Source organism: Scyliorhinus canicula, chromosome 13 (assembly GCF_902713615.1).
Source record: "Scyliorhinus canicula chromosome 13, sScyCan1.1, whole genome shotgun sequence".
Lineage (NCBI taxonomy): Eukaryota > Metazoa > Chordata > Chondrichthyes > Carcharhiniformes > Scyliorhinidae > Scyliorhinus > Scyliorhinus canicula.
The window spans coordinates 68,025,138-68,039,039 of record NC_052158.1 but is presented as its reverse complement, the minus strand read 5'-3'; the positions used below and the strand labels follow the sequence as shown (position 1 = coordinate 68,039,039).

The 13,902-nt window shown below is 47.8% G+C and overlaps 1 protein-coding gene across 24 annotated transcripts in view; it reads right to left on the bottom strand.

The window, feature by feature from the left end:
- The window catches only part of kif1aa (kinesin family member 1Aa), a 397,377-nt gene that overhangs the window by 15,319 nt on the left and 368,156 nt on the right, over positions 1-13,902 (bottom strand). For all 24 annotated transcript variants that reach the window (XM_038816644.1, XM_038816646.1, XM_038816647.1 and 21 more), the window contains 5 exons: positions 13,243-13,452; positions 10,351-10,422; positions 6,832-6,956; positions 2,989-3,132; positions 1,553-1,745 (listed from right to left, as the gene is read on the bottom strand). In XM_038816644.1, coding sequence (XP_038672572.1) covers positions 1,553-1,745; positions 2,989-3,132; positions 6,832-6,956; positions 10,351-10,422; positions 13,243-13,452 — 744 coding nt within the window. The remainder of the gene's footprint in view (positions 1-1,552; positions 1,746-2,988; positions 3,133-6,831; positions 6,957-10,350; positions 10,423-13,242; positions 13,453-13,902) is intronic.

Genomic DNA, 13,902 nt, shown 5'->3' with positions numbered 1-13,902 from the left:
TCTGGGGAGGGGCTGGTGGTCAATAACAGTCTGGGGGAGGGGTTGGAGGTCAGTCGCAGTCTAACAGAAGGGTTAGAGGTCAGTCGCAGTCTGAGGGATGGGTTGGAGGTCAGTTACAGTCTGAGAGAGGAGTTGGAGGTCAGTCTCAGTCTGGGGGAGGGGTTGGAGGTCAGTCACAGACTGACGGAGGGGTTGGTGGTTAGTCACGGTCTGGGTGAGGGGCTGGTGGTCAATAACAATCTGGGGGAGGGGTTGCTGGTCAGTCAGTCTGGGGAGGGGTTGGTCAGTCAGTGTGGGGGAGGGGTTGGTGGTCAGTCAGTCTGGGGAGGGGTTGGTGGTCATTCAGTCTGGGGGAGGAGTTGGTGGTCAGTCAGTCTGTCTGGGGGAGGGATTGGTGGTCAGTCAGTCTGGGGAGGGGTTGGTGGTCACTCATTCTGGGGGAGGGGTTGGTGGTCAGTCAATGTGGGGGAGGGGTTGGTGGTCACACAATCTGGGGAGGGGCTGGTGGTCAGTCAGTGTGGGGGAGGGGTTGGTGGTCACACAATCTGGGGAGAGGCTGGTGGTCAATAACAGTCTGGGGGAGGGGTTGGTGGACAGTCAGCGTGGGTGAGGGGTTGGTGGTCAGCCAGTGTGGGGGAGGGGTTGGTGGTCAGTCAGTCTGGGGGATGGGTTGGTGGTCAGTCAGTCTGGGGTAGGGGTTGGCGGTCAGTCAGTGTGGGGGAGGGGTTGGTGGTCAGTCAGTCTGGAGGAGGGGTAGATGGTCATTCAGTGTGGGGTGGGGTTGGCGTTCAGTCAGTGTGGGGGAGGGGTCGATGGTCAGTCAGTCTGGGGGAGGGGTTGGTGGTCAGTCAGTGTGGGGTAGGGGTTGGCGGTCAGTCAGTCTGGGGGAGGGGTCGATGGTCAGTCAGAATGGGGGACAGGTTGGTGGTCAGTCAGTGTGGGGCTGGGGTAGATGTTCAGTCACTATTGGGGGAGGGGAATGTATGTCCTTCGGCGGTTTAGGAAAAAAATTTAACTGATCCTCTGTCCAATCTGAAACTGCGAAAGAAACTATGTTATTCTCTAAGTCTGAATAAAGATTGTCGACTTCCAGTTAACACAAATACTTTATTCAATGGGTTTGTTCTGTTTCCAGAGCTTAACTAGATATAATACAGTCAAGAGGTATGACCAGTGAAGCTAAGGTAAACTGCCTATGCTGAGCTGTCTCTGTCTGCTGCTGCTCGCTAGCCCTGTGCTTCTGAAAGAGGCGGATCCTCCCTTGGGCTGGACCCTTTATACCCGTCTCTGATGCTGCCCTCTAGTGATGCCGTGGCTGTTACATCTGTATGTAGTCCCTGGTGTATGTGCAGATGTACAGACCACTACAGAAACGTGAGAAACTATCCACACTTTTGTGTGGAAAATTGACACCCAAGTGTAAGCAATCTTCAGCAGTGAAAAATCAACCTGTTGCGAGAGGTTTTTGAATGCGATGTCTGCATGCACCATGGTGGTACATTACTGCAGTACTTGGTTACATGCCTGCAGAGAAGGAGGGTGATTCTGATACCTTGAGCATGGCCTGCTGGTCCTCGCTGTATTCCACTTGTGCGGCTGACAGGTTAAGAATTGCCCGCTCCACTGTGTCCTTGTCAGTGTTGTAAATGTAGACGTACGGCCTCCGTACCACCACGTAGCGTTTCACCCAGCCATTCGTCTGCGGCTCGAGGAAATGCAAGGTCCCTTTCTTTGACACAATGGGACTGCAGGATAAGAAAGAATAATACAACAGAGAAACTCATTTCACATGCACAACTTGCTGTGATATACAATTTCGGCACAAATATCAGTCTGCTCTTATTGCAGCCTCTTCCAAGGGGGCCACCTAAATCAACACGGGCTGGGGTAGGCACGGGAAGGCAACAGTTTGGCACCGCCTGAAATGGGCCAATTCTGGCCAGTTGCCAATCTTGGGTCACTCTGTTGGATCGCTGCATAGGCACGAGAAAGTAAAATACCCGCAGGTGACCCACTAATGCCAGGATGCTCAAGCCGTGTCTGCTCCACGTTTGCTTATTCACCAGCTTTTGGAATACGCAAGATCAGGCCGCTTGTCCCTTCTTGGAAATTCTGCTAAGTTTCACACAGGTCTGGTTAAAGTGCATCTGGAGTACTGCCTACAGATCAGAACACCACAACAGGAAGGGGTGTGTGGAGTGCGGAATGATACTAGGGCTAAAAGAGATACATTATGAGGATAGGTATTGTATTCCCCGAATACTGAAAATTAAGCGGAACCGCCTTGAGGAGTTTAAGACGATTAAAGGATTCGGTAGTGTCAGCAGAGAGAAATAATTTCCTCCTGTGAGAGAATCCTAAATAAGAGAGGCATATAACCTTCACGTTAAAGCTGAGCTGCTCTCCACCGCCTTGCATAGAGTGAGCCTGTGGGGCCAATAAAGACTGACATTGTTCAGATCCTTGTTAGGGAAGGCTATTGAAAGGTGTGGAGCAAAGTCAGGTTAATGGAGTGAAGATGCAGACAGGTCATGATCTAATTGAGTGGCAGAATGTGTTTGTGGGACTGAACAGCCTACTCCTGACCCTATGCTTTCCCACTACAAAATGTGGAAGGTTTTGGAGTCTTCCCTCCCCCACTACTCTAGTTGAAGGGACGGGGGGGGGGGGGGGAAGAAATTTCCAACAGGCAGCTAACGTATAAGGTGTCTCTGGATATATAGCGATGCAGAGCAAGAACTCGCCCACCAGCAACAGCAAGCCGCACCACAGCACCTCTTGAAGCTGCCCTGGCTAAGGCCAGCCAACTGAATGCAGCAATCTAGCTTGTGCGGCTCAGTAGCTTACTGTGTGGGCAGATCCACTGGGGAGTAAAATAAACTTGAAAAACATACAAAGGAGAGACTGACACCATTGGAAAAGCGTGACTGGCGTCATCGATGTTGCAGGAGTCTGCAAAATACAGCAGAGGTCACTTTACCACCATACCTCACTCGAATCTCCTGGATGTCAGCCACAAACATCTGAGCGCGTCCCTTCTCATCCTTGCCAGCAACAGGAGATTTCTTAAGTTCACCTTCCTGCAGTGACTCAGCATCAGGACTGATTGCTCTGGATTGGGTCTCGGGGGTCCTAGTAAGAGAGTAAAATGTTCCAAAAATATGTGACTTCATCGTGTTTCGGTCATAATAATAATCTTTATTATTGTCACAAGTAGGCTTCCATTAACACTGCAATGAAGTTACTGTGAAAGTCCCCGAGTCACCACATTCCGGCGCGTTTCGGGTACATTGAGGGAGAATTCAGAATGTCCAATTCACCTAACAGCACGTCTTTCGGGACTTGTGGGAGGAAAGCGGAGCACCCGGAGGAAACCCACGCGGACGCGGGGAGAACGTGCAGACTCCACACAGACAGTGACCCAGGAATTGGCCAGACAGCAATTAAGAATGATCCACATTGTTGTTGCTGGAGGTACACATAGGCCAGGCCATGTAAGGATGATGGATTTCCTTCCCTAAAGGACATTGGTGAACCAGCTAAGATTTTAATGATAATTCAGTTGTTTTATGATCACCATTTCTGATATTAGCTTTTTATTCCAGATTTACATAATTACCCCAGCAGCTATGGCGGGACTTGAATTCATGTCTCCACATCATTAGTCAGGATATCTATTCCAGTAACGTAACCAGTAAGCTACTGTTCCCCTAATACTCTATGAAAGGAAAATCATCCCAGCTCAAATCGAAATGCTTATATTTTATCCTCATTCTCTTCCTGCTCTACCTCAGTCAAATAACCAACCCATCTGAACAGAATCCATTCCTTTCATTATTACAAAAACTTCAATCATATCATGTTAAAGCCTATGCTTATCCAATGAACAAACAGCCCAGGTTCCCCAGCCTATTCGGGAAGCACAAGACAATAGTAACATAATGATGAAACTTCTTGCAGCTTCTCCCAGGCCTTTTTGGTTACTCTATGACATTCAAGGACTGAAAACTGAACTCATTATTTTAAATGAGATATAATATTGTAATTTTAGTTTCACATCAAATTGTACAAGGAACAATCGAATACTTTTTGACACTCCCTTCTCTGTAACACTTGAGACATCCATTATCTTGCAGTAACAGTGTGTGACAGACCCCACGCTAAAGCACTCTGATATATCCGACAATCTCACTGTAACACTTTCTGATATATCCCACAACCTCACTGTAGCATTCTCTGATATACCCACATCCCTCATTGTAACACTTTGTGATATTTTTCACATCTCTTATGGTAACCCATATTCTAGTGTTACACGGTCCCTCATTTCACAAAATTATATCATTGTACTGCACCTTTATATATCAAATGTTCCACACTGCAACGATTGCCAATATACCTCCCACACTTCAATACAACACTTTATGATACATCTTACTTTACAAGTGATATACCTCACTGTCTCACTACTGCAATCTCCAATATACACTACATCCCTCTGCAACACTTTCTTATATACCCCATGCCTCTCAATGTAATAGACCATACTTCTCCCACACTCTTCAGTGTATCCCTCTCGAAATGTGAGCCCTGTTAAGAACTGTGCAACTTGCTGCAGCTGTTCAGAAGGTGGTTCTTATGGTGATCCACTGTGTAATTGTGTGTGCGCCTATATTAGGGGATGTACAGTAGTACCTATACTACAGGTTCACCGGTAGCCCCTGCCGCTAGCTCCGCCCACAAGGAGCCATATAAATATGCATGACTTCTCCTGAGCAGCCATTCTACCAGCTGCAGTCAGAAGATAAACATCTAACTGTAATAAAGCCTCTATTATCCATTCGAGTCTTTAGTACAATTGATAGCGCATCAGTTCTTCACTTCACGTATTACTGCAGGCGTCAGACAGTGTGTAAAGAACACTTAGAAATCTAATGGAAATTTTGCCGTGTTTCTTTATTCTTATTTCAGTGCCTGCAGGTCTTTTTTACCAATGTCATTTTCTAAGTGGGTGGAAAGATTTTTTTGGTCATTTGTTTAGGCAGTGAAGGATAAGGAAGGTGGCACTTCAGAGGGATCAGCAGTTGGGAGGGTATGGCCTTCAGAACTTCTTGTATTAATACTGGCCGGCAAACGCGGAGAAGGTACAGGTCTGGAGTAGGGAGGCGGAGGCTTTGTGGGTGAGGATGGAGGCAGGTTCTTGTGGGGGTCGGGGCTGCATGCTCTGGCGGTGGCGCCACTTCCGTTTGCCCCAGTAAAATATTCGGGAAGTCCTGTGGTGGTTGCCACATTGAAGATTTGGAGGCAATTCTGGCAGCACTTGAGGTTGGGAGCAAGGTTGAGGCTGATGCCGATCCGGGGGAACCTTAGATTTTAGCGGGGACGATGGATGAGAGGTTTCGGGGATGGGAAGAGAGAGCGGTGAAGGAGATGAAGGATTTGTTTTTGGAGGGGCGGTATACAAGCTTGGCGGAGTTGAGGGGGAAGTTTTGGTTTCCGCGTGATGAGGGTTTTTGGTATATGCAGTTGGAGGACTTTGCGAAAAAGGTATTTCTGACCTTTCCTATAGCGCCTGCCTCCTCCTTGTTGGAGGGGGTGCTGTCATAATGGGGTTGGAGGGTGGGGTCATCTCGGCGATTTATGGGAAGATTTTGGAGGAGGATAAGGGCCGGAATTCTCCGACCCTGCGCCGGATCGGAGAATCCCCGGCGGGAGGTGCGAATACCGCCCTGCCACCCCGACGCCGGCTTCCCCATTCTCCGGCGCTGTTTTTCGGGGGCCGGTGGGATTCCCGCCACGCCGGTCGGGGGCCGTTGACAGCGGCCGCCCTGGCAATTCTCAGGGCCCCACTGGGCCGAATGGCCGACAAGTTTTGCCCAGTCCCGCCGGCGTGAATTACTCTCCTCACACACGGCGGGACCGGGCAGGTAAGTGTGTGGGGGCCGTCCTGGGACGGGGGGAGCGGATTCTGTTGAGATGGAGGTCAGATCCTTCACCCTGTGCTTCGGCATGGCTGGGGGTACTAATGTAGATCTTTTTTTAAAAAATAATTCTAATTCCAATTTTCAACAAATTTTAACCAACAACATGGAAGAAAAGAGAAAAAACAGTAACCCCCCCCCCCAATATAGAAGCAATAAATTAACACAAATAATTAAATAACATGGAAACAAATACGTATACCCAGTAAAGAACCCCCCCCCCCTCGGCCAAACCGCCCCCCCCCCCCCCCCCCCCGGTTGCTGCTGAAATTGACCAACCCCTAATGCTCCGCCAGGAAGTCTAGAAACGGCTGCCACCGCCGGAAGGACCCTTGCACCGACCCCCTCAGGGCAAACTTGACCCTCTCCAGTTTGATAAATCCAGCCATATCGTTGATCCAGGATTCCACGCTCGGGGGCCTCGCATCCTTCCACTGCAAAAGAATCCTGCGCCGGGCTACCAGGGGTGCAAAGGCCAGAATACTGGCCTCTTTCGCCTCCTGCATTCCAGGCTCCGCTGCCACCCCAAATATTGCGAGTCCCCAGCCCGGCTCAACCCTGGAGCCAAGCACCCTTGACAACGTCTCCGCGACTCCACTCTAAAAGCACTCCAGAATGGAGTTCTTACATCTTGAGAAGATGTAAATTGTCCTAAGGGGGGCAAATGAGGGGTTCCCCATGAGATGGGGTTTGTGTATTTTGTATTTCAGAGAGCTAGTTACCATCAACTGTTGGGGGGGATTTACTACATTTGGAGGTGTAATGATTTTGTTTTGTAAAATGTTAAAATGCTAGAAATTTGAATAGAATTTTTTTTTTAAGTAATCTATTGGGAAACACGGGCTCTAACCTCAGCTCTGAGGAGATGTACTGTCCTTCCAGCAAAGAGGGACAGGTAGAGGAGGGAGGCAATGTGGTGTTGCTTAGTGCGGAGAACGACGTGTCTCTTGTCAGTGTGACTGACATCTCGGATATCTGAAAAACAGAAAGAAGAACAGTTTAATATTTTACATCAGCTTCTTATAAGGCATCTTCAGATGGACAATCTTCATCTTTATATGTCAGTCTCTATGCCCTTTTCTTCCCTTCTCACTTCTTCCCAAAGGCATGGAGTCCAGCTCCGAGGAGACCAGCTGCTGTGCATTGTGCCTTCAAACCAGCATTGCTTCGGAATGGGAAGCCTGGCTTGATTTTTTTCCGGAACTTTCCAGACAAGGGTCCTGAAGGCCAATTGCAGTGACCCTTCTTCTGACATGGCTCAGTAAACTATTTTTACACAACCAAGGAAATTGTAGCACATAGACCTATTTTGCCTGTTACAGAACTTAATAATTCTCTTCATTATTATCACAAGTAGACTTACATTAACACTGCAATGATGTTACTGTGAAAATCCCTAGTCGCCACACTCTGGCGCCTGTTCGGGTACACTGAGGGAGAATTCAGAATGTCCAATTCACCTAACAGCAGATCTTTCGGGACTGTGGGAGGAAACCGGAAACCCGCTCAGACACAAGGAGAACGTGCAGACTACGCACAGTGACCCAATTGAACCGGGGTCCCTGGTGCTGTCAAGCAATAGTGCTAATAACTATGCTACTGTGCCGCCTACTTTGCTACAGTGATCTAAAATACAAGGCAACGAACGCTTACATTATTAGTTCCAATTTGGATCACCACTGCTGATCACTGTCTCTCCATTTGCCCATAATGACTTGCACCCAAACCCAAAAAGGGAACATCACAATTGACACTGCTGGTCACAGCTGCAAAGGGCTGACTCTATCCCTGAATATAGAATCTCCCACTGCTAGCACCCTCCTATTCTGACTTGTCACCCCTTGGGTAGTCCATTGCTCCATGATGCAAAAAGATCAAGCTCCTTTGAGTTGTTTTTACTGTCCATTTTGTACTTGTCTAACATTACACATCAATGAGGCAGATCATGTAACTCGGAGGGTATCCTGCATCTGTGAGTCGGGTCACCCTCTGATAGTTCCCCACTTATCTCAACAGTTCCACTGTCCTGAACTGTCCAGACATGCTTTTCTTTGGAGACCATATTTCGGATATGTACAATCCAGAAACCCATCATTCTCTCTGATTCTGCCAAGTGTGGCCAATGGCTGCCGATCTGCTCATCACCTCTCTGTTTTAACCAATTAGTCATATATTGAGGAAGCGAGTTTCCAGGTAGCCCTCTGCGGTACCCAGTACAGGCATGTCATAACATGAACTTTCAGTTAATAACCAAACTGTTAAGGCAACTGCTGTAAATTCTGTGACTTCTGGCATTTGGATCTCAAACAGTATCGAGAAAATACCTAATTAAATATGTGCATGGGTGAGGGTATCTCACAGCTATTTGTGGAATTCACACATCTCATTGTTCAAGGTTGGACCAAAACCTAAAAGCTATGGGGCGGGATTCTCCCATTCGGCGGCAGTGTCCACGCTGTCGGAAACGCTGTCGCATTTCACGACAGCATGAACGGGCCGCTGGGAGTACCGATTCTGGCCCCTACAGGAGGCCAGCACGGCGCTAGAGCAGTTCACGCCACTCCAGCCTCCCATCCCGGCGTGAACTGTGTGCCGCGGGATCCGCGCGTGCGCATTGGCGCCGGCACCAATCTGCGCATGCGCAGTGGCCTCCCTCAATGCACTGGCCCCAACGCAACATGGCGCGGAAGTTCAGGGACCGGCACGGAAGAAAATAGGCCCGGGGAGTGAGAGGCCGGCCCGCCAATTGGTGGGCCCCGATCGCGGGCCCGGCCCCATCGGAGGCTCCCGCTGGAGCCTGAGCCCCCCCCCCCCCCCCCAACCTCCCGACACTGCGCACAGAGTTTCTGCGGCTGCGACCAGATGTGAATGGCACCGGCGGAACTCTGCCATTTTAGAGCAACTGCTCGGCCCATCTGGGCCGGAGAATCGGCGGCCCGGCCGCGTACAGCGGCCCGCAACAGGCGCCGCGCCAAGCACGCCGGCACGGGCATGGCCAAGTTGCGGGGATTCTCTGGCCCGGCCCCGGGCTGGGAGAATCCCACCCATGGAGTTTCCAGAATGTCTGTCTGTGTTTCATACTGGAAAAAGGAGTAGATCAAAACGGAATAGCCACCATCAACTCCCTAGTTGTCACAATTGTCTGCCCTATCTAAACTGGACTGGGTGGGCCTTAGAAGTGTTAAACCAGCAGTTGTGTGACTGAAGCTGATCCATCAGGACCATCTATTGTCAGTCAGTCTGATAACCAGTCTCAGAAACTAGCTGCAAATTATCAAGCAGCCAAAGTACTTAACCTGCCCCAGCTTCAAACTTTACCTGAGAACCAATTTCCCAAATATTCAACTACAAGAAAACCCACAACCTTTTGCTTTACAGGACCCTCACTTCAAATTCAACTCCATTCAAGAAGCCACAGGCCTGCCGCATGAGAGCTTAGAAATCGTAAATCAGAGACTGAATTAATTCTAATCTGTATCAAATCATTATTTGTGTGCATGTGTGTTTGAAACCAAGTGTGTGGCATTGTGTTAATTCAGGGTAAGTGCATGAGAATTAGTAACCTTCATTTTAAACATGCAAAAACGTGCTGCTGAATTAGTTGGCTGGAATACACACCCCAAGAGAGACAGATCTCTTTTAAACATGCTGATAAGTACAGTAAGAGAGCAGATACAATCTGTCCATGACACAACAAAATTTTAAATAACTGTTAGCATCGAAAAGCTAAAATGAGGTAAATAAATTTAAAGTGCAAAAGTAAAAATTCCAATAGTTATGTCGCTGTCAATCCAACATTGCTCTGGCGTTTCACGCTTCATTGGCGTCTTGTGGCTCCCAACAAACAGGAAATGAAATCCAATACCTCCTGAGGGACGGGTCACTTATTCATCTAGGACTTGTCATTCAGCAGACCCCCATTTCCATTGAATCCTTACAGTGCAGAAGGAGGCCATTTGGTCCATTGAGTCTGCACTGGCCCTCTGAAGGAGCATCCTACCTCGGTCCACTCCTCCACACTATCCCCGTAAACCAGTAACCACACTTACATGTGTATCGTTGGACATGAAGGGAAAATTTAGCATGACCAATCCACCTAATCTGTCTATTTTTGGACTGTTGGAGGAAACCAGAGCACCCAGAAGAATCCCACGTAGACACAGGGAGAACATGCAGACTCCACACAGACAGTCACCCAAGGCCAGAATCGAACCCAGGTCCCTGGCACTATGAGGTGGCAGTGCTAACCACTGTGCCAGTCCATTAAATGACAGACATGCACACACATACACACGCTCACAAGGAGGTCTCAGGATGCACTCCAATATCAATATAAGTTAAACTGGGCACGCGCAGTTTCTCAGCATACCTTGCTCTCGCTGGCACTGATACAGACATGGCTGTACTCTCTGTTAAATGTGTGGTTTAGGAGTCGGAGGCACTGGAAGAGAGAATAACACGCATGAATTTCTACTTTTTTTCAATTAAGTTTTCTGTTCATTGCTGACCCAGTTTCCTCCAGATGGTAATTCGCGACCTTATGGTCACCACCTATCTGCTGTCAATGCAGCCAAAAATCAGCCAATGGAAGTTCATTATTCCCCTAGCAATGCTCCTGTACTGTCCAATTGGCCTAATGCCTGTTCTGTACTATACCCTTCCACCCCTGTAATAGTCATGTCCTATATCCCTACCCTATCCCAATGAACAGCCCTCTACAACTCGCCTCAGTATTTACCCTCATTTCCTTCATGGGGAGCGAAGGGGTTAAAATTTGCTCAATGTGTTTCATATCTATCTTCCCAATATTTTCACGTTTCATGGTCACTGACATGGGCCCCTTGCCCAGCCTCTCTAAATATAGGTACCACTTTTTTTTGGTACTTAAATTACGTAGACCTTTGAGCGAGTTGCATATACCCACATTTGCCCCGTATCCCTTAGTAACTTTGGTTACCAGAAATCTATCAATCTCAGTTTTAAAACTAACAATTGATCTCACATCAATTACCATTCATGAGAGAGTTCCAAACTTGGAACACCATTTACATGAATAAATGTTTTCTCATTTGACCCTGAAAGATCGAGCTCGATATTTTCTGACTAGTCTTAGATTGCCTAGTTTCTCAATATCTACCCTGTCCGTTCCCTTTATTAACCTGAAAATTTCAATCAAATCGCCGGTTTATCTTCTATTTTTCAGGAACTAGTTTATGTAACATCTCCTCACAATTTAATCCTCGGCGTTCAGGGGTCATTCTGATAAATCTACTTTGCACGCCCTCCGAGGCCAATGTATCCTTCCTACGGCGTGGTGTCCAGGACTGCTCACAGTTACCAGGCGTGATCTAACCAGGGCTTTGTACTGCTGGAGCATGATTTCTACCTTTATGTGTGGTAGTCCTCTAAATATAAAGGCCAGCATTTCATTAGCTTTTTTGATCATTTTCTGTATCTGTTCTTTTTTCTTCTTTTAAAATAAAATAAATTTAAAGTACCCAATTATTTCTTTCCAATGAAGGGGCAATTTAGAGTGGCCATTCCACACGGACAGTGACCCGGGGCCGGGATTGAACCCAGGTCCTTGGCGGCGTGAGGCAACAGTGCTAACCACTGCGCTGCTGTGCCGCCTCATCTGTATCTATTCTTGACGTTTTAACAATCTGTTTATCTGAACCCGCAAGTTTCTTTGGGCTTAGCTGTTTTTAGCTTTTCACCATTTAGAAAGTACCTTGATCTATCGTTTTTAGATCCAAAGTGGGTGACCTCACATATTGGCTACGTTGAAATCCATTTGGCCCTTTTTTTTTTTCCATTCATTTTATCAATATCTCTTAGTAATTTCACACTCCCAGCTACATTGATTACAATGCTACCTACCTTTGTGTCATTAGGAAATTTGGATAACTGGTTTTCTATTCCACTATCCAAATTGTTGATAAATCCAGTGAAAAATTAAAGCCCATACTAGTCATCATCTACTGCCATTTAGGGTACCTACTCTCTGTCACCTGCCACTCAGCTAATTTGCGAATCAGGTAGATAATTTGCCTTTGACTCACTGAGTTTCAACTTTAGCGATTAATCTTTTACGGAGGTTTTTGTAAAATATCTTCTTCAAATCCATATAAACAACACACATTGATATTCCCTGTACAATGCTTTGGTCACCTCCTCAAAAGAATTCAAACACAGTGGTCAGGCTTGACCTATCCTTTACAAATCCACGTTGGCTCTCTCTGATCAGCTGAAAATATAAGAGGCTGAATTCTCCGCCGGCGGGATCCTTTGTTACGCCGGCAGCCCGCTCACGCCAGCGGATTTGCTGATGGCGTAGGGGTGCCCACAATAGGAAACCCCATTGGCCAGCTGGCGGGACGGAGGATCCTGCTGCCGGCGGGGGGGCACCGCACCAGAAAACAGGTGCAGCGGGACGGAGAATCACACCCAAGATTTTCAGTAATTCTGCCATTAATTGTAGGCTAAGTAATTTCTTGCTAACAGATATTAGATGAATTGGTCTTCAATTTCCTAGTTTCCCTCTGCCACCTTTCTTCAATAATAGTGAGAAACGGAATTTTCCAATCTAAAGGAATAGTTCCCAAAGGAATTTTTGAAGATTACAGTTAGGGCATCTAACAATGCCCTCATCTACTTCTTTTAAATCATCATAAAATGAGTATTACATCGCATCTTACCTCTGTTAGGCCTGATCTAGGAGTTATGTTGGTGACATTAGGAAAAAAGAGGAAAATGGTGACGTTCCATTGACTGTCATCCTTCACTTGATCACAGAATTTTCAGTGCAGAAGGAGGCCATTCAGCCCATCAAGTCTGCACCGGCCCTTGGAAAAGGCACCCTACTCAACCCCACATCTCCACCCTATCCCCATAACCCCACTTAACCTCTTTGGACACTAAGACCAATTTAGCATGGCCAATCCAACTAACCTGCACATCTTTGGACTGGGGGAGGAAACCACAGCACCCGGAGGAAACCCACGCAGACACGGGGAGAACGTGCAGACTCCGCACAGACAGTGACCCAAGCCGGGAATTGAACCTGGGACCGTGGAGCTGTGAAACAACTGTGCTCACCACTGTGCTATTGTGCTGCCCACAGTAAACGTGAAAACATGAATTTACCAAGACGACTCTGGAAGGAACTTACATTCTACCTAAGGGCAGTCAATACCTCAAGCCCTACTCCCTTGACCTCAGTAATGTACACTCCCAGTTGGCATAGTCTTAGGCTCCTTACCTTGGCTGCTAACTCTTTCTGGCGTTCGGTGGTGGTGTAGGTGCAGGTTGACATGTCGTTGCTTCCTGTGGAGTGCAGGCTATACGTTGAGGAGATGCTTTGAGATTCGCTAAGGTCCTCACTGGTGTACGAAGAGACTGAATCGCAGCCTGACCTCAGCGTGCTCTCTAATTTCTCACGTAGTAGCAGGTAGTGCCGGGTCTTTTCCACCTGAGGGAAGGAAAACAGGTAAGGATGTCACCGAATAACTTACATACCTCAAAATATGATTTGCCTTCTTCAAGGGCAAGCACTCCTTGTCTCTCCCTATGGGAGAGGAGATCTAAACTTCAGCGCCCCCATCAGGGTAAGTTTTTAAAAACTCAGTCTTGGGATGTGGGCATTGCTGACAAGGCCAGCACTTAGAACAGTACAGCACAGAACAGGCCCTTCGGCCCTCAATGTTGTGCCGAGCCATGATCACCCTACTCAACCCACATATCCACCCTATACCCGTAACCCAACAACCCCCCCCTTAACCTTACTTTTATTAGGACACTACGGGCAATTTAGCATGGCCAATCCACCTAACCCGCACATCTTTGGACTGTGGGAGGAAACCGGAGCACCCGGAGGAAACCCACGCACACAGGGGGAGGACGTGCAGACTCCGCACAGACA